The following is a 22,183-nucleotide window of genomic DNA, read 5'->3' on the forward strand; positions in this document are numbered from 1 at the left end:
TTAAACAAGAAAAGTCAGACTTTCCAATGTTTTATAGATTTCAAAACCCTGGTGGAAAGACAGTTTGGAAAAAGTATTAAAATTCTCCGATCTGATCAAGGAGGAGAATACAAATCAAAGGAATTCATGAAATACTGCAAATCTCACGGGATTGTTCAGCGGTATACAGTGCCGCACACACCACAGCAAAACGGTGTTGCAGAGCGTAAAAACAAAACCCTCGTAGAGTGCGCAAGGAGCATGCTGCAAGGTAAGGGTCTATCTAATATTTTTTGGGTAGAAGTGATAAATACTGCTGTATATTTGAAAAATAGAAGTCCTACTAGGTTTCTTGGCTTCAAAACTCCTTTTGAAGCCTTGTATGGATTTAAACCAGCAGTAAATCACTTAAGAGTCTTTGGGTCAAAGGCATTTGCACATGTACCCAAAGCTGATAGAAAGAAACTAGACCCTAAGGCAGTCAAATGCATCTTTGTTGGTTATGGCACAGAATTTAAAGCATACAAACTGTTCAATCTTGAGTCTCATAAGACATTTGCAAGTAGAGATGTAGTCTTTCATGAACAGGTACAGGAAAGGAAAGTTGATGTTGGAGATGATTGGCACATTCCATTGTTGTTGGAGGAAAGCAGCTAGGATGAAAGGGAGCAGGAACAGGAGCAGAAAGAAGAGAATGAAGAAGAACAGCAAGAAGGTGAAAGAGCAGGCCCAGTTATTGCAGAAGAAAACAAATTTGAGGTAAGTCCCCTACCAAGAAGGTCAGGTAGGAAGACTCAATTACCATTGAAGTTGAGAAACTATGCGTTGATGTCAAAGTTTTTAAACATTATAGAGCCCTCTAATTATAAAGAAGCTAGTCAATTTGAGGAATGGAGAGCTGCAATGAATGAGGAGATGGAATCAATTCTTAGAAATAATACTTGGGAATTAGTAGAGATGCCTAAAAATAAAACACGTATAGGAAGCAAGTGGCTGTTTAAACCAAAAATGAATGCAGACGGAAGTATAGATTAGTTAAAAGCTAGGCTGGTTGCAAAAGGATATTCACAACAGGAATGTATAGATTTTGATGATACTTTTGCACCTGTAGCAAAGCTAAATACAATTAGAATGCTTATTGCTTTAGCTACTAAATGTAATTGGGAATTACACCAGCTTGATGTTAAATCTGCATTTTTAAATGGTGATTTAAAAGAAGAAATTTACTTAGTACAACCAGAAAGATATGTAAAGCAGGGGCAGGAACATCTTGTTTGCAGATTGAAAAAGGCTTTATATGGTTTAAAGCAAGCACCCAGGTCTTGGTACGAAAAGGTTGATTCTTTCTTTATAGAGTATGTTTTCCATAGAAGCTTAAATGACCCAAATTTGTATACCAAGTACAATAATCAGGGGCAGATTATTTTGATTTCTCTATATGTGGATGATATGATTTTAACAGGAAATGAAGATGACTTAATCAGAGGAATCAAAAGGCTCATGGCACAAGTTTTTGAGATGAAAAATCTCGGAAGCCTTAAATATTGTCTGGGATTAGAAGTATTCAGAGATATTGGGCAAACTTTTCTTACCCAAGGGAAGTATGCTAGAAATCTATTGGAAAAGTTTGGGATGGATCGGTGTAGATCAACAGCAACACCTTTGCAGCAAAATCTAAAATTGAGTAGTGACGATGGCACTAAGGAGATAGATGCCACAATGTACAGACAACTGGTTGGAAGCCTGATATATCTTACAACAACCAGACCCGACTTGGCATATTCAGTTAGTGTATTAAGCCAATTCATGTCAAAACCGCGTGAAGGTCACTGGACAGCAGCAAAAAGCGTGTTGAGGTATCTTTGTGGTACTGTTCATTTTGGTATTTTATACACTGATGTATCTGATGTTACTCTAGCAGGTTTTTCAGACTCAGACTGGGCACGTAACCTGGATGATCGGAGGTCCATCACAGGTTATGCATTTAACATAGGTTCCGGGGTAATTGCATGGAGCAACAAGAAACAAAGTACTGTAGCTTTGTCGTCATGTGAAGCTGAATATCAAGCATTGTGTACAGCAACATGTGAAGAAATCTGGTTGAGGAGACTTCTTAACGATGTGGGAAAAGAACAGAAGCAACCCACTTCTATCAAAAGCGACAACGAGAGCACTATCAAATTAGCATACAATCCAGTGTTTCATAAAAACACCAAACACATAGACACCCAGTTTCACTTTGTTAGAGAAAAAATACAGTAAAAAGAAATTGCTTTCGAATATTGTAAAACTTGTGACAATGTGGTTGATATTTTTACAAAGCCTCTTGCACGAGTGAAATTTTAATTGTTTAGAAAGATGCTAGGAGTTCAGGAGAACCCTTTCTCCATTAAGGGGGGAGTTGAGAATAATTAATATTATTTTGTTATTAATGGAGAAAATAGTTAAGTTGTTGTAACTTTCTCCCTAGTTTAGGATTAGTTCCTATAATTATGGGGTTTGGGTGCAACTTCCTATTTCCTAGTATTGTATTTAATGATGTAATCTTTGATTGATTGAGGAATAGAGTGGAGAGTGATCTCTCAAGTTTGATGAGTGTAGTCTCGAAGTGCAGGCCACACCTGACAGCTACATCTCTTTCATTTCAATTCTGATCACATTTTATCTTGGATTATGAGCTAAATGCGGAGCAGACCATGTTAATCTCTTTGCTAAAAGATACAAATGCGGAGGAGAGCATGTTAAGCTCTCAGCTAGACAACGTGGCAGAGGATAATTTTGAGGTGAATGAAAAGACATGGAAAGCATGAGGGTGTGGCTATCGGCGGGATGATATAAGGACCATGATTTATAAAATGTCATATTTTCGTCATAATCAAGATTGTCTACCATTTTCTATGGTTGTCTGAACCAGAGATGGCCGTGTCGAAAAGAGTAAAGTAAGAACTCCAAGAAAACCCAGAAAATCGCTCCAAATTCTTCCCGCAAGAAATACTCATGTAGGAGGAAATACGAGAAAAGGAGAGCCTCGTCCTGGCCAATATCGACTGCAAGTTCGGAGAAAACATTGCCGTGGTGAAAAGCTCAGAAGATCCCTACCATGATTTCAGGGATTCAATGCTTGAAATGATTATGGAAAATTATATTTTCGAGGCCATCGATCTAGAGAAGTGTTTGCAGTGATTTCTCTTATTAAATTCTTGCGAGCATCCTGGGGTTATTATCGAGGCCTTTATAGTGATCTGGCGAGCCATCTTCCACAACACTAAAAATTCATCGATGACTGATTTCTGACGCATATGGAAGGTGCCTTAAACAATTCAAAGAGAAATAAATTTATATTTAAATGTTTCAAGTTATTCAGAGCATTCAACTTCAATTTGAAAACAACTTTATTTTTTCTTTCTTAATACAGATTTAGCTAGAAGCAGAATTGGGGATTCTCGAGTAGAACGCAATGAGAATGGAACCCGAGCCAATGAAATCTGGATGTAGTGCTATATAGATCATTTATTTTAGTGCTATATAGCCCGTTGTATATAATATATAACACATTCAAAATAAAAAATATGCACACTGTGCTGACAAATCTAGATTTCTCTATTCAGCATAGGCTTTTGGCATATGCTTTAAATTTTGGCATAGGATTTCTGAATGTTTTTTATGCCAGTAATCGTATAGTAGTTGGCTCTAAGTATTCTAGTTATGATTTTTAGGGGCCATAGCTACAAAGCGAGGGGCCCTACTTACAGCGCGTTATTGTTAATGAATGGTAATTGTAGAAGGGAGGACTCAGCGATGAATGGCCTGAGCGGGTGGCAGTGGTCCGTTCAAATGCGACAACCACGTTTCATATTTTTATTAGAAAGAGGAGGATGAAATTACAGCACAAGAATTGCCCGAGGTGAATAATGTCTCCTCACCCCAACCCTACAGAGAGAACACCTTCGGCGTGCGTAATTTGGCGTGCGTAATTTATTTAATTGACCACCAAATATTATAAATTTTGCTTGTTTAATAAATTCACAAAACAAAATGTCACATTCCAATACAAAGGGATTGAATCTTTTTTTAAGCAAAAAACAATGATCAATTATTTTTCTCATTTTATATGAGCACCATTAAAAATAAGGTTTTTTTTTTTTTTTTTAATATTTCAATTTAAAAGAAAAATATAATTCAAAAATAGTAATTATTTTTTAATTTTTTATTTAAATGGAAATAACATTTCCCTATAAAAGAATATTTAATATAATTTATGTTTTTTTTGTTTTGGTAATATAATCTAGGTCTTTCTTTTTGTTTTGGTACTATAATCTATGTCTTTCTTTTTGTTTTGGTTCTCTTCTTTTTCTGATTGAATTTTGAATATATATATTTTTTCCTGGACCTATGTTGAGCCCAAGCGATGGCGATCCCAACCTATCTTATTGAACAGACTAATTTTAATTCCCAAAATCACTTCCATTCCTTGCCCCCTCCTTTTTCAATAAAATTTAAATCATATCAATTTCCATTGTTTTCCATAGAATTTAAATCATAACACAATTTAACCTAATTTACACACAACTTACTCCACGCTTCATGCATGATCAAGTTTGGTACAAGATGGTAATATTCATTAAGGCGTGTGAGTTACGTTCGCCAGAGATATTTTAATTGGAACATGATGGTCGGTCTGCTCGCTTCAGTTGACTTGACGTTTCTCCTTCAAAGTAAACAGTGTCCTGTTCCCATGAAGAAAGATTTTCTCTCAACAACTTATTGGTTTCAGGTCGAATAAGCGTCTATTTTTGGCATCTTCGCGTCCATTGGCATTTGGGTTTTCTCTTTCGCACCTGCCTTTATTTTGGTTCAAGTCTTCCTGGAGCTGGACTTTTCATCAATGTTGGATTATTCGTGGCTATATATCGTACCCTAATCCCAAATAACCAATCTATGACAAATCAAATCAATTATAATTGAAATGTTTCCTGCCACTCCATTCTTATCAATCTTCAGGATAAAATTATCTCAATAAGGTCAGTGAAGCGTATGCCTGACTAGCATTCTTAGTTCTATGTGTTTCTTTGGATTCTATAATTATGCCAATCAACTCACCGAAGCATATGAATGACTGACTTTTTCTATCTGTTTCTTTCTTTGGATTATCCTTATTGAGTTAATGGTAAGAAGATGTTCTCAAACCAAATAACTTTGGGTTTGGTACTTTTTGGAGCAATTTTTTAGGGCATTTGATATGCTTTATTTCAAATGCAGCCCTTTGGCAAGAAACTGGGAAATATATCTACCGTCTTCTTATTTTTCCACATTTTACCTAGCATTGTCTGGTCTGAACTCGGCAATATTCACTCTCACCAGATAAATTTGTTTCGTATCTGTGTAATTTGATTCTGATACTGGTTGAGAATGAGATCTTTGGTCAAAACTACTCAATAATTTGTGTAATTTGATTCTGATACTGGTTGAGAATGAGATCTTTGGTCAAAACTACTCAATAATTTGTTGAAAAGGACCATAAATTTATTGATTTAATTATAATTCCCTACTTTAATCCTGACTCTTTTTTGGTTGAAGTCTTGAATCACTTAATATAGTGGTAGTGTAAGTTTTAATCTCACTCTTTTGTTCATGGTTTCATCACAATTATGTTTCTACCTTAAAACCAGCGAATTCATCAAATACACGGAATTTTGTTTCACCAGTTTTCGATCATCTCTGAATTAATTCCAAGTTTTAAAAACTTTAGGACCACAAAACTAATAAAATTCTCCTATTTTCCTCCACCAGATTCTGACATTCATAACGAAAGAAAAAGCATTTTGATTAACAGTTTTTAAAAAGCTTTAAAACCACCAAATTGATCAAATCCACGAAATTTTATTTCACATATTTCGACTTACATTACAAAGCATTCTTATTAGCAATTATAAAACTCCCTTAAAACGACGCTATTAGAACAACCTCAAACTTGGTTTCCCTTTTAAGCATCAATTGTTGTTACGTAGTGGATTGCAATCAAGAATGCTTCTATTTCCAGCAAAGTTCATGATAGACTTCCTCCGAATAATTGCATCATAAAAGCTAGCTTTAAACAGTGCAGGTAATCACATTAATATCTTAGATTCGACAAGGGTTATTGAAAGGGCCTAATATGTTCTGTGATTGAGGTCCCAATATGATATGTGATGGAACTTAATGCAACTTTGTGAAAGGGTTTTAAGAGTAAGTACATATGGCTTCTTATAATTTCAAATGTCATTGGTGTGTTGAAACTTGGTACTCGTGGCTACAATCACCCTGCTTCTATCTTTTAAATTGTTTAATACAGATTCTTCAAATTAAATTTTCAAGAGAACAATATAACCTCATATATTAAAATAAGCCTTGATTTCTTCTTTGATTGAAGTTAATTTTGTTTAAACATCCTTGCCTCTGCAAGACAAGAAATTTACCATGACATTCATACCACATTATCTACTTTATAGCAAATTTTATATTTCATAGGATTCTTAATATTATGCAAGTATTGCAATATTCTTTAGATTTGAGAGATTGATTAGCACTTGCAGACGATTTCTTTGCAAAAAGTTATGGCAAGAAGTCCAATAGAATAAAACGTTCGGGACCAATATTCAAACAGGGCCTGGAAGAAAGGGAATTAATAAAAGATAAAATAAAACATCAGGTACTAATATTGTAACATGGCCCGAAACTACTCAGTAGTTAGAAGGATTAGAATAAAATAAATATTCTAACCGGGTTGGAAGTACTGACACTTACAAATGATGCCACTTTGGTAAGAAGCTTTCTCACTTTGACTTGGGAGGTTTGCAACAGTTGCATGGATTCATTAAGTTTATCTACTTCAATCTCGGTGCACTAGGCATCCTCAACCTTACATTGTAAAAAGTATTTATTAATTCAACTCTCTATCATAAACAATAATCTAGGTGGATTATAATTGATCATCTATTTTGGTATTTTTTTGAGTGAAAAACAATTGAATTTATGACTTACAAAACTCATTTTAGTGAGATTTCGCTTTGGTGATTTGGGATCTAGAATTTTCTAGAGCCCACTTGAAATATTATATGACAATTTTTTGGGCCAAAATTTTGCAAGCTTAACTTTTAGCACCTTGATGTTGTTATATACCTCAAGAGCTTTCTAGTGATGCTAAAATCAACTAGTGATGCTAAAATCAACTGAATTAGAGTTCATATTCAGAGGTTATGAATTCCACAAGTTGACCTACCTTGTTGACAACCGTGATACCAAGTGGATTCCACACATGGAGCTAGTCATGTGTGGAATTTCAAGAAACATTCTAGAAATGTCAAAACCCTCACATTAATTGGGGTTTAAGGTATGCCAAAACCCTAAACCTAGCCCTAGGCAATGATTAAGCAATGTTAAGACACTGGGCCACTAGATATGATGGGGTTCCATTCTTATTGTAAACATATTGAAGCAAAATAGGAAGTAGATGATCTTGTAGTAGCCATATTGGCCACAATATACAGTGTTATTTTCTTTGAATTTGCATGTTATCTGTAAGAAGAAAAAACCAAAAAATATAACTTAGTATCTCACTGAGTTTTTCCTGTATTGAGTTTCTTCATAGCACATCTTGTTTCATTGTGTGGATGGTGTGATATTTACTAAGATTCTTTTATTTCAATTTAAATTGTTTCAATATTTTTATACATTAAGTCAATAACATTTAATATGAATCTTAAGTAAAGCACTCCATCATAATAAATTGCAAAATCTTATAAGATGTGTTATAACAAACTATTTTAATGAGATATTTATGACAAAATTTACATATCAAAGACAAGTCTTATCATTCAAGTGTTAGCTCATAGCAGAAGGCACTTATTTTAATGTGAATGGGCTAAGTTCTAACAAAAGATAAGTGCATTCATAAAGTCTAACTACTTCAATCGCAGTGGAATGGGAACCCTCCAAATCACCCTGTTTCACCACCTTTCAAAGGCCATCCATCAATCCACTTGTGTCCTAAAGACATGGCAGGCCTTACCATACAAGCATTGGCTCATAGGACTATGGGCTAAGAAAGCCAACTCCCACTCACCTCACAATTGTCTGACAAGTAAAAGCCCTAGAGGGGTTTTTGATGGACCAATATTTTGTACTAGAGAACAGTAAAGCCAATAGCACTAAGACATCTTGGAAATTGTATCATGCGATGTAGGGGCATCCAGATTTAGCCAGCAATGTGATTGTGTGTTCACGTGTTGTGGCTAACAAGGGGTGAAAAAAATTGATTATTAATATTTTATTAAGATTTAATTGTAATAAGTTAGTTTGTTTTGATTTCTAAACTAAATAGGAATAAAATGGCAAATTGGTTCTCCATGAGTGGAGGTCAATCCAAGTAGATAGATCTTTTAATTAAAATAGGAGTTGGATTCTTAAAATAGTAGATTCCTTCATTATAGAGAGGAAGATTGTTAGTGCGGGATATATTGTGTTTTAATTCATTTTGCTGAGGGGTTGGGAAAATATTTTGAGAGAGAGTGAGAAGAGAGAGAGCCCATTAAATGTTTTATTGAGCCATTAAGGGCCGGAAGCAAGAAACCTTTGTTTTCAACATTTTTTTATTCATTTTATGCAGAACAATATTGTTGTGTGTTTTAATTTGAGTTTTCTGTGTATTTCATTTCAATAGTTTATATTCACTTCCACTCAAGAATTTTATATGTTTATATGCCTGTAGTTTTAGGAGAAATCATATGGAAAACCTCGGGACATTTGAATCCTTAATTAAATTCATTAAGAAAATTGTAGGTTGGGAAGAACTTGGATTCGAAGGCAGAATAAGGATTTTTAAAGGAAGAATAACGAATTACTCAAGTTTTCTTAGGCAAAGTACAGACCACGCCCTTTTTGTTGTTCAATAGCTTTTGTTTTTCTGTTGAGAAGTGCTGTTCAATCACACCCTTTTGCTATCAATAGATTTTGTTGTTCAAATGTGTTCTTAGCTATTCAATTATGGTCATGAGATGCATTAAAGTTGTTGGGAATTTCAGAACAACATTTAAAGTGATTTTGAATCGGGTCCTACATCATTTTGGTATTAGAGCACAAAAATTGAGTTCTGTCCTCAAGAATTACAACAAATATGCCACCTAGGAGAGGAGCCAGTATAGGTCGGGGAAGGCCTGTAACCAATGCACTTTTGCTAGATGAGATTCGACATCTTCATACAAGGATGGAGACAATGGAAGCTTCTCAGAGGAGAGCACCTGATGAAGGGGATGTCAGCGCTGCCGAGGAATCTTCTGAGGAAGAAGAAGAGGAAGAAAGTGAAGTAGCTAAAGCTTTCAAGATAATGGAAAAAGTAAGTGGGAGACCGAAGGTAGAAGTACCTTTGTATGAAGGAAATCTTAATGTGGAAGAGTTGATGGATTGGATCAGTTCATTAGATAAATACTTCGACTATGAGGAGGTCGAAGATAAGAAGAAAGTGAAATTTGCAGCTACCATATTGAAGGGACATGCAGCCATCTGGTGGGATGAGTTACAATTATCTAAAGAAAGAAATGGAAAATCAGAGATCAAGCAGTGGGATAAAATGGTGAGTAAATTAAAAATTAAATTCATGCCAAAGGAGTACGAGCTAAACCTTTTTAGACAATTGAAAACTTGAGGCAAAAAGGAATGACTGTCAAGGAGTACACAAAGGAGTTTTACAAGCTGAGCATAAGAGCTAGACATGCTGAAGATAATATGGAAAAGGTAGCCAGATACATAAATGGCTTGAGATATGACATACAGGATGAAATCAGTTTGTTGAGTAGGAAGACAATTGAGGATGCCTATCAAGCAGCTTTGAAGGCAGAGGAGAAGATGTTGAGGAAGCAAAATCATAGGAATAGAGGTAAAAGTCCAGCAAGAGGTAGATGAAATACCAAACCAAGGTTTCAACATTCACAGAATGAAGTAGGAGGTTCAAGTACTAGACCACCACAGAGAGGAGACCTCAGTAGAGGAATATTTGTGCCGAGATGTAGAGGACAAGGAAGAGAAATTTGTTGTTATTTATGTGGAGAACTAGGAAATGGATCATGGGATTGTCCTCACAACAAAACAACAACCCAAAGGAATGTGAATATAGCAGATAAAAAGGAATAAAACCTACAGGTCATAAGGAAAGAAGAGCCACCCGAGGCATGAGAATCTTTATTGTTGAAGAAAGTGTTTCTTAAGGTAGAGAAAGAAGTAAATGAACTAGCATAGAGGAAGAGTTTATTCATGACTGTGTGCAAGTGTAAAGGGAAATGCTGCAAGGTTGTGATTGACAGTGGGAGCACTGACAATCTTGTTTCCACAGAGATGGTTGAGAAATTGGGATTAACCAAGACAGCGCATCCTACTCCTTACAAAGTTTCATGGCTACAAAAATGACATCAACTCTTAGTGACAGAATAGTGCAGAGTGGAGATACAGATTGGGACATATAAAGATGTTATATTGTGTGATGTGATGCCCATGGACATGTGCCATATATTACTGGGAAGACCATGGAAGTTTGATAGAAAGGCCATACATGATGGTAGGAGGAATACATATACCTTGGAGAAGGATGGAAATAAGCACACATTGTTTCCTTTGAAGGACGAAGCAGACAAAGGAATAGCTAGAAATAACATTTTGCTGATTAGTGGAAAGGAGTTGCTGCAAGAAGTTAAGAAGGAGAAAGAAATGTGTTTTGTTGTTGTGGGAAAACCCAAGGTAATTCTGACTTCTACAAATTTGGACAATTTACCTGTAGAAATTAAAGATCTGTTAGACAATTATGCTGATATTATTGTTGATGAGTTGCCAAGTGCATTGCCACCAATCAGAAGTATCAGCCACCATATCGATTTGATACCTGGTGCGAGTTTTCCAAACAAAGTAGCATATAGAATGACTCCACGGGAGAATGAAGAAGTCAGGAGACAGTTAGAGGAATTGTTGGATAAAGGGTTGATCAGAGAAAGCTTAAGTCCATGCGCATTACCAAGAGTACTTAGTCCGAAGAAAACTAGTGAATGCTACATGTGTAAAGACTCCAGAGCAATAAACAAGATCACTATCAAGTATAGATTTCCCTTACCACGTATGGATGATTTAATGGACTGTCTAAGTGGGTCAAAGTATTTTTCTAAGATAGATTTGAAGAGTGGATATCATCAAATAAGGATTAGAGAAGGGGATGAATGGAAGACTACATTCAAGACAAACAATGGACTATATGAATGGTTAGTAATGCCATTTGGGCTTACTAATGCACCGAGTACATTCATGAGATTGATGAATGAGGTCTTGAAGGAGTATGCTGGAAAATTTGTAATAGTTTATCTTGATGACATTCTGATTTTCAGTTAGAGTAAGGAAGAACATTTGGAACATCTCAAGCTGATTTTAAACACTTTGCAGAAGGAGAAACTACTGATAAATTTGAAGTACAATTTTATGCAAAAGGAGCTTTTTTACCTGGGATTTGTAGTCTCAGAAGGTTTGAAGTTGGAACTAGAAAAGATCCAAGTGATTATGAATTGGCCAACTCCCAGAAGTATATTTGTGGTAAGAAGTTTTCATGGTCTTGCAAGTTTTTACAGGAAATTTATAAGAAGCTTCAGTCAAATTTGTGCACCGATAGTTGAAATGATAAAGGAGAGAAACCAACCATTTAAATGGATAGAGGCAGTGGATCAGAAATTCAAGCTATTGAAGAAAAATATTACAGAGAAACCTATACTAGCCTTGCCGAATTTTGATAAAACTTTCCAAGTGGAAATCGATGCAAGTGGGGTAGCAATTGGAGCTGTTTTAAGTCAAGAGCAGAGACCAATAGCGTATTTCAGTGAAAATTTAAATGAGGCCAAGTAGAAGTATTCATCATATGATAAGGAATTTTACACTATTGTGCAGGCTTTGAAGAAATGGAGGCATTATTTGTTACCCAAGGAGTTTGTGTTATATTCAAATAATCATGCACTGCAGTTTATAAAAAATCAGTCAAAGTTGAGCCAAAAGCATGCCAAGTGGGTGGAGTTCTTGCAAAGTTTCACTTTTGTAATCAAGCATACAAGTGGTAAGTCTAATAAAGTTGTTGATGCTTTTAGTAGATTAAATCTGATTGTACATGAATTGAAGATTGGTGTTTTGGGATTTGAAGAAATGATTGATATGTATAAAGAAGATACAAATTTTAAGAATATATATGCAGTTGTTCAGAATCCGGTTATTCATAATAGAAGCCAATGGTTAGATTACCTGATTCAAGGAGGATTGTTGTTCAAGAATAACAAACTGTGTATCCCTAAATGTTCCATGAGGGAAAATCTGATTAAGGAAAAACACAGTGGAGGATTGTCTGGACACTTTGGGTAGGACAAGACATTTTCTCAAGTAAGTGCTTTTTATTATTGGCCTAAAATGCAAACTGATATCAAGAAGTTTGTTGAGAAATGCAGGATTTGTCAACATGCCAAGGGAAGGAGCCAGAATACTAGATTATATCATCCATTACCCATACCCAATAGACCTTGGGATGCGGTCAGCATGGATTTTGTTTTGGGTTTGCCAAAAACTCAAAGAGGGCATGATTCTATTTATGTTGTTGTAGATAGATTTTCCAAAATGGCTTATTTCATTGCTTGTAAGAAAACTAGTGATGCAACTCATATTGCAAATTTGTTTTTCTCATAAATTGTAAGATTACATGGTTTTCCTGTAAGCATTGTTTCAGACAGAGACACTAAGTTCGTGGGACATTTCTGGAGGACCTTATGGAAGAAGCTAGGTACAAACCTCAATTTTAGCTCAGCCTACCATCCTCAGATGGATGGGCAAATAGAAGTGGTGAACAGGAGCTTGGGAAACATCTTAAGAAGCTTGGTTTATAAAAATCCAAGACAGTGGGATTTAGCACTTGCTCAGGTTGAATTTTCTTATAACGATACTCCTAACTGGAGTACTGGTATGAGTCCATTTCAGATTGTTTTTGGAATGCATCCAAGAGGAGTATATGAGCTTAGAGATTTGGGTCAGCAAGAGACAAGGAGTGCAAAGGCTGAATCATTTGTAGAACAAATGCAGAAATTACAGGAAGATGTTAAGCAGAGATTACAGGAAAGCAACAGGAAATATAAGCAAAGGGCTGATGAGAAGAGGACAGAAAAGGAGTTTCAAGTAGGTGATTTGGTTATGGTCTACTTGAGGAAGGAAATATTTCCTATCAAGACATATAACAAGCTGAAAATGAAGAAGATAGGGCCATGTAGAATTCTGAGGAAATTTTCCTCTAATGCTTATGAGATTGAGCTACCAGAGGGAATTGGAATATCTCCTATTTTTAACATTGCAGATTTGTACCCATACAAGGAAGCAGAGACAGAAACACAAGATGAACTGATGGAAGAGAAGGTTGAGACTCCAAACTGGGAGGAGCAGATGCCAAAGACAACAAAGAAGGAAGTGGAAGCCATTCTGGATAAAAGAGTAGCAAAGAAGACAAGGGGCCAAACATATTATCAATATTTAGTCAAATGGAAGGGGCAGGTAGATGAAGATGCTAGTTGGATGACAACAACATAATTACACAGATATCAAATGGATCCGGAAGACATGATGTAATAGACTTTTCTTCCTTAGGAGTCTAATGCAGGAGTATCCAGATTTAGCCAGCAATGTGATTGTGTGTTCACATGTTGTGGCTAACAAGGGGTGAAAAAAATTGATTATTAATATTTTATTAAGCTTTAATTGTGAGAAGTTAGTTTGTTTTGATTTCTAAACTAAATAGGAATAAAATGGAAAATTGGTTCTCCCTGTGTGGAGATCAAGCCAAGTAGATAGATCTTTTAATTAAAATAGGAGTTGGATTCTTAAAATAGTAGATTCCTTCATTATTGGGAGGAAGATTGTTAGTGTGGGATATATTGTGTTTGCATTCATTTTGTTGAGGGTTTTGGAAAATATTTCAAGAGAGAGCGAGAGCAGAGAGAGCCCATTAAATGTTTTATCGAGCCATTAAGGGTCGGAAGCAAGAAACCTATGTTTTCAACATTTTTTTATTCATTTTATGCGAAACAATATTGTTGTGTGTTTTAATTTGAGTTTTCTGTGTATTTAATTTAAATAGCCTATATTCGCTTCCACTCAAGCATTTTATATGTTTATATGCCTGTAGTTTTAGGAGAAATCGTGTGGAAAACCTCGGGACATTCAAATCCTTAAATAAATTCCTTAAGGAAATTGTAGGTTGGGTAGAACTTGGATTTGAAGGTGGAATAAGGATTTTTAAAGGAAGAATAATGAATTACTCAAGCCGTCTTAGGTGATGTATATATTACGCCCTTTTTGTTGTTCTATAGATTTTGATGTTCTGTTGAGAAGTGTTGTTCAATCGCACCCTTTTGCTATTCAATAGCTTTGTTGTTCAAATGTTTTTAGCTATTCAATTATGGTCATGAGATGGATTAACGTTGTTGGACATTTTAGAACATCATTTCAAGTGATTTCGAATCGGGTCCTGCATCATCGTGTTACACCAGTGAAGAGAGCTTTGGGTGCCTTCCTTTGCCAGTTTTTGGAATCTACTTAGTGTGAATTATGTGGTCACGAATAAGACTCAAAGAGAGAAATACTGAGGAAGATGGTCACTTAAATGGGATTCTAATAAAATCTATTAAATCTAGTTTTAGATTGAAACATCTTAAGTAAATTATAGGCTACAACTATAGGATGAGGTTAAACAGTGAACAACCTCCCGCGAAGTCCATAGAAGCTCATTTTCCAAACAGTAAACCACAAAGCCTTATTGAGATATCAATTTCAAACAAGGATATAGGTAATGTTCCTCCCCATAGAAACAATGTATTAGTTTTTCTTCTGTGATAAACTTGTGAGGCCTGTTTCACCTACTCTACCTCTTTTGGTAGTTTTGGTGGCTATTGAAAGTGGGTTGTAATGATTTCTTACTAGATTTGGTGCAATTAAGTGTCAAGAGTTAGCTTCAGATAAAGGAATACTGTGTAAACTGGTCACTTAAATGAGATTCTCATCAAATATATGAAATATGTTTTTATATTGTAACGTTTGAATTAAATTATCACTTGAAGATGAGGTTAAAATAGTAAAAAGGCTCACATGATTTTCACAGAAGTTCAATTGCTAAAAAGTAACCACATTGCCTTCATTCAAGTATCAATTTCAAAGGATACAGATAATATTCCTTCCATAAAAACAATGTCTTGGTTTTTCTTATGTGAAATGCTTGTGAAAGAATTGTTCAACTACTCTACTGCATTTTTGTATTTAGAGCTTCTTCAACATTAACAAAAGATGCTGAGTCTTTACCATAGATTTGGTGTATTGAACAACAAAAACTAATACCAAACAAATCAAGGTCATCATTGAAATATTGCCTGCATATTTCTTGTTTGAACTCTGGATCCTAAACAACTTCCCTTAGATTCAATTCATCTACTCAGTAAATATTTATACCTTCGTAACAGCTACTAAACAACCCTTTCATACATCAAGAAACCCTCAAGCCATAGAACATAAACTTACTTGGCCCATGCGAGAAACTCTAATCAAACAGGATTTGATTCTTGAATGAATAAACGTATCATTATAGGCTTCCAAATCCATTTTGGAAAGATTTAGGTTTCATCCTAGCAGCAATATCTATAAGGATGGGAGTGCAAGGACTGGCTAGTAATGCCATAGCATACGTTGAAATTTCAGTTACTATATTTGGTATCACAAATAAAGGTTTTTGCTCCATCCAATCACTATTGTCTATAGTTTTTCTAGATCATTTTCCACTTATCTTCCGAAAATATCCCTTGGTTGAGATTCCTTTGAAATTTTTTCTCCCCTCACTAAAACTCTTAGATTGTGTTGGCTTGTTGGTCTTTGAAGAATCAGTGTCAGCACAACTTTCTTTGGGAGGGACAACCACTAGTTGTGCTATGTTACTACGATAGAAAGGGAAAGTTGGAGGAGGAAAATATGTTGTGGTAGGATTAGGTTTATTTTTAAAACTTAATGTTAAAGTGTAGAGGATAGACATTTGATGCCCACAGGCTTGAAATTCAATGGTACACAATTGAATAAAGAAAATACAGCAAACCTCATATTCACTAGCCTACATATTGGCACAAACAAAGACAACCAATTAGTTGCAATGATAGTCACTTGACATTTGAAGAAAACAGATAACTGATACAACTTCTTAGTCTGATATGTGTCTTAATTCTACCAAGTTCCAACCAATCAATAGACATTTGAGATTAGAAGCAAGAACGCACATCAGAAATATTAACTTCAATGTTGTCTTCTTGATCAGTGGAAGAAAACACTGAAGAGGCATGTCCAAAGATAATTCTTTTCTCCCTTGCTCGATTAGCCTCCATAAGGGCTTTTTCCAACAAGAGCTTAGCCTCTGAATTGAGTTGACTTATGGATTTCCATAGTGTAGGCCAAAGAAATGGTTCTACAGAACTGGGACTTAGTAAGGCTGCACAAGCAGAGTGTTTGTACTTAAGGGCTACCGCATATGGGATGCATCTGCCAAGTAAAACACCTTAATATCACTAGTTAACCAATGTTTTTGGCACTGTATTAAGGTCATATATACTATAAAATACACTACAACTTCAATATTGTACGCTCTTCGGAGAAATTATTTTAAATATTAGGAATCTGACAAGATACCAAAATCAGTAAAAAGCTTTGTTGAAGTGACGTCAGAAGTCAAGCTAAAGCCATATGTTTACAATAATAATTAATTAGGCAGTCCCATGGCTATACATAAGCACCCTGGTCACAGTGCAGACAATATGTTATTCAACAACCATTAGGACTGACAAAATATGCAACCTTCAGGAAAAAAGATGGATTTTGGTGGAATAGGTGAACATTAGTCTATAAAACAAGTCATAATCCTCTATTAGAAATGGGTATACATATTTATAATTGTATACCACCCCAATATTTTGCTAAGAATATAACGTTATTTGAAGGATTCGCATGTTTCCAAGCTAAATAGTGAACACTGGAATAGCTTTCATCAAAGTATCCATTTCATTTGGAAGGTCATTAATGTCTTTAAATATAGAAGCCAACAATGCAATTTTGTGACCTTCATTGAATATTTACAAATAGCTGCATTGTAGGGCATTGTTGGAAACCCAGGAAATTCTACCACTGTAAATTGGCACACCCAACAGAATGAATGTTGATCTTATTCAGTTGAAAATAGACATAATTCTTGATCTTGAAATGTGCTTTGAGCATTCATATTGAGTTATGTTGATCAACAGTACATGATAGAAGGCAAAGTGGCAGAAATCTGGTATCATGGTCTAAGTTTTCAAAAGCTGAAAGCATATCTCTTTACATGCTTTGGCCTAACCATTCAAGTAATCTAAAAAAAGTCTCATGACTACAGATTTTAAGATACATCAAACCAATGATGACATAATCATAATTCAATGAAGTGTTATAAAAGAAACACTCAGAATCCAGATTTGAAGAATTCCCAGCAGGACTGAAACTAAGTTATCACATTTCTTATGTCAAGGAGATGGTCATGGTCAACAGGCATAAATATGCAACCAACATTGCTAAAGGCATATAAATTTCATCACACATACTAGTATAATAATATTCGTGTATATAAAAAGGGAAGTGCCTAAAAGCTATGCTTTAACTATCACTATTGTCAGCATAGTTGGTATACATATATACAAGCACTAAAAAGGAAAACACAAATTCATTTCCTTTGGTTTGTTTGAATGATCATTGCTGCAATCAGAAAATTCTAGTACAAACTACACTATTTTTTTAGAGATCTTGAGCTTACCCATCATCCAACACCAAACGAATTGGGAGTAGTAGAACCAGGAGTCCCAAGCACTGACTGGACATGAGATTGTGGACCAAAAAATGATGGAATGGAAACTTCAGCTTCTGTAGCCACCCAATAAAAGTGTTCATTCAGTGAAAAATTAAACTATAAAGCATAAATGATCTTAAGAGGAAGGTTGAAGGCTAAAACATGATTTTATATGCAAATAATTACATTCAATCGCAAACCAAATTCAAGCCTCTACCCTGCAAACAAAGCCACTGCTCTTGGTTGTAATAATCTAATTTTTTGACATATAAATAAATATAAATGCTCCTAGAGCACAAACCTGGGAAGAAAAATGTTTATGATGTTGCAATAGAAGATGTTGAGTAGAACTCATTGCTACCAAAAATATGTATAAGATTTTGCATGAGATACGATGAAAAATAAATCAAAGAGAAAAGTCATCGGTCATTCATGATGTTAATAATTGACATATAAGTGAAACCATTGGTAATTGTAAAACATAATAATATTGTTTTCTCAACTATTAATATTGTTGTGCCCTTAAAGCAATCACTGATAGTCATCTATTTAATGATGAATCCACTTACATGATAATGCTAGGATGTACCATAGATCAAAATATTAAATGGTAATACCTATTTGGAATATTAGAATTTCCATACAACGTAGTCCGAGATTTTTCTGCCAAATTCCATGAAAGACTTCTATTCACATTTGTACCTGGAAACACGAGGTCATATGTGGCAGCAACCATCACAAAATTACATTTGTATATGTAACTAGGAAAATATCCTTATGCAGAAGCATGACTTCTTCGTCTATTATAACAAGACATTCAAAGATATTACAACAAACTCTTCCAAAATGAAACTAGGGAAATTTTTTTTTATCTATTTGGACAATGGGTGTACCAGGTGGTATTGGTTGGGGTTTTTCCCATGCATTTTCTTGTCCTATTCCATACACTTTCTCTGCAGAACCATAAAAGTGTCCATTTGGCGGGTCTGTCTTAAGAACATATCAACAAACAACGATCAAATCAGATTTGTTTTGACTTACACTTCCATAATAGACATGTCAAGTGCAGATGAACCTTCAGACTTACATGGTAAAATATAGTGTTTATAGTATCTTGGGATACTATTTACGAGTGACTGTTGCTTCATACCCTCCTTATCATTATACTCTTGATAAGTGTGAAGCCTCTAAAATTACAAAAAAAATGTCACATGGGTGAATATCTCAACATGTTTAGATAACTTATATGTGATTCAAGCACAAAAGAGAGCAAAAGCAAGTTTACAACATCATGGTCAAATGTGCTAAAATCTGATCTAACCAACCAACCCACTCAAAGTGCTTGGTTGAGTGTAGCGACCAAATAAATTTATATTGTACACAGAAATACCTGATCAAGGCAAGCTATCTTAAGTTCTGTAGTTGATAGTTCTGTATTTTGCTGACTGAGGAGGTCGTTAAGCTTGTAAGCAATAGTGCCTAGATGATCAACATCATTAACCAGAGCCTTTACTGCATAATCTTTCAAATTTTCCAAAACACTACATAAAGGAAAGATGAACCTCTATTAAAACATGTGGTCATAAAAGAAAATGAGGAATATTATTTATCTAACTCATATCTACATGTTGGTCTCCTGGCAACCATAAATGCAAGTAAAGATGTCATCTATATAAGTTGTTCAGTGCATATCCTTGAAAGTTAGGGTTGCTTATAAGGATGGTTTTGAATTTCATATGAAAATGATAAGTTTATCATAACTAGAGCTTAACAAAATAATTCATGTTAAAGCTATGAGTATTTCAACTTTAAAGTGACTATTGAGGTACACTCAGAGAAATGCAACTCATGTCAAGTTCAAGCATAGAATCCCTATAATAGTGGACATACTTTCTCAATCTCCTCTAAATTCTCCAAAATTTTGAATAAACAATTTTGATTGTTAAAAAATTTCTCTTTTTCTCCCGTCTCTCAGGTGTTCAAATTGAAAGTGAAGTAAATTTTGAAAATGCACTACTGGTTGGAACATTACTGTTGTGCATTCCTAAGTGCTAATGGTGGCTGGAATTGTGTCATGGTACACCTAATATCAAAGAAACTGTGCCACAATCTACCTAGTTTCCTGGCATCCCAGGGGGCAACCAACAAATTTACATTCTATTTCACAAGAGACTTGCAACAAGAATCTACGATCAAGTGGCTTGTTAATCAAGAATGATCTACAATATCCAAAAATTCAAACATATTGGATCATTTGATCTCCTTATCGATGATTCTTTACTGTGTAAATTCATATTATAGTTGATATCATGTCATGCTTTCAAACAAAATTCCAACCAATTTAACTTTTTAGAGAATTCTATTGAACATACCCAAGATGAAGAAATTCTTGGGGTGATAGTTCTTCACATTATTTACTATATGTTTGACTTTTCTCAGAGAAAAAATATTGAATTATAACTTACTAGTTAAATAAGAGTTCACATCAAATTTTTTGACTCAGATATTGGCCTCTAGTGATTTTGTTTCATCAATTTTATAGATGGAAAAAGCTAGCAAGATGAACACAAGTCGCTACAAGAATTCTTTGTGTGGAAGCATAGGAAAAGCATTGTTTGATTAAAGCCATCTATAAAATGCTCATGACTATGCTAAATCTAAAGACATTGTATTATTCTATTCTTAATCAGTTATTTTCCAAGACCATGGATGCAATCCTATCAACTCAGGCTCAACTGGAAGACATAATCATTATCCAACCATGCACAAAAGGCTACAATAACAAAGAAAGTGTAAGAAGGCATACGTCTATTTCTATTCATTATGAAGATATGACATTTCACAATACTTTGCTGCAGAATAAAGTTGTGGCCTTAAATTCTTGAGTTCCTACAATTAGTGACTGATCTGATTTAGAATATTAGTTTGTAGTGCTAACATATTCCTGATATTATAAACAAAATTCTTTCATTGTGGTTAAGGATTCATCAATTTTTGCAATTGAAATGAAGATTTTTATGTTAATTTTATGAGCAATTTCACATAAACAAGAAATTGAACAACAACATAAACATGTATAGAACATCATCAAAAATATATTACAATAAGCACATGATAAAGGAGTTCACCCCTCCTGGGTTATGTCTCCTTGGTCCATTTTCCAATGGCTTGGACTTCTCTATTATGCTCAAAATTGTAAAAATTTGTGTTTACAATGCTCAAATGCTTCTGAAACCTCCTCCAATTAGTCCAGACTACTAAAAAATGTCTATCTAGCCTCTTTTTTCATCCAATTGGGTCGAAAATTGAAGAAGTTATGACTTCTCTTAGTTCTCCCACTATTCTTTCCACAAATTCCTCCACATCCAATAGAAAGCCACATTCCACTCTAAAAATCTGCTAACCGAGCCAGAATTTTTCCGCGCAGTCAGTCTTAATCCCTTGACACCCACTGTCTTATCGCAAATCACAATCGGTGGAGCTATGCAGGCTTATGGTCTATGACCAAGGCAGAAATGTGTGATTGTGCGGTTTTGATCTGGCGAACCCAGTGGAATAATTAATCGCAACCAATAGTCCTCTCACATATGAAACATATTGCATTTCACCATTAGCAGAGAATCAGTGGAAATCATAAAGCGAGACTCTGCATCATGTTGTGATTTTTTATTATGATATCACATCACAACTCGGGTATGCTAGGGGTCGATTATCTTCAATTCTTCCCTTCGCCGATGTGCAATTACAATCACATCGCAACCTGACACCTGTCGAGTGCCGATTTATGCAATGCTTTCCCTATTGCGAAGTGCGATTGTGATTTATCACATTGAAACCCCGGCCTTACTTGACATTGATTATTTAACATGATCTACCTACAGTTGCAATTTGCGACATGCGAGGGGGATAATGGATGCCTGCCACTTAGCGCTTCCTCATTGACTGAAGAACCTTGCCACATCATTCAATCCTTCCATGTGAGCAAGTTAAATGTGATCTTTGAGTTGCTATAACTTCTGCATACGAGCTCAGATTTGAGTGTCATTCACACCATTGGAATCAAAATGACGAGCTCTTCGATCTGAAGCTAAGTTCAACAAAATTCTGACACTTTGATTTTTGAGCATAATTTTGAGCCCCTGAACACTGACAAATCAAACCATCAAAAAATTGAGATAACCCTTTCAACATTAGACAGTTTCACTTCCAAATATTTGTAGGATGATGTTTTCCTTAAATTCGTTCCAGCATCATGAAAAATGTAAAGATAAGATG

At 35.1% G+C, this 22,183-nt stretch overlaps 1 protein-coding gene across 1 annotated transcript; it reads right to left on the reverse strand.

Moving 5' to 3' along the window:
• Positions 1–18,225: 18,225 nt before the first annotated feature.
• On the reverse strand, positions 18,226–21,805 carry LOC149152666 (protein ABIL1-like). Its single transcript, XM_089443563.1, is given in 7 exon segments — positions 18,226–18,265; positions 18,526–18,610; positions 18,802–18,894; positions 18,996–19,095; positions 19,299–19,449; positions 20,715–20,797; positions 21,788–21,805. Coding segments are annotated over 7 exon segments (570 nt in total).
• Between the last annotated feature and the right edge of the window lie 378 nt (positions 21,806–22,183).

The sequence above is a fragment of the Pinus tabuliformis genome, chromosome 9, assembly GCF_031772625.1.
Source record: "Pinus tabuliformis cultivar Carrire ecotype Pingquan chromosome 9, CPIR1, whole genome shotgun sequence".
NCBI lineage: Eukaryota > Viridiplantae > Streptophyta > Pinopsida > Pinales > Pinaceae > Pinus > Pinus tabuliformis.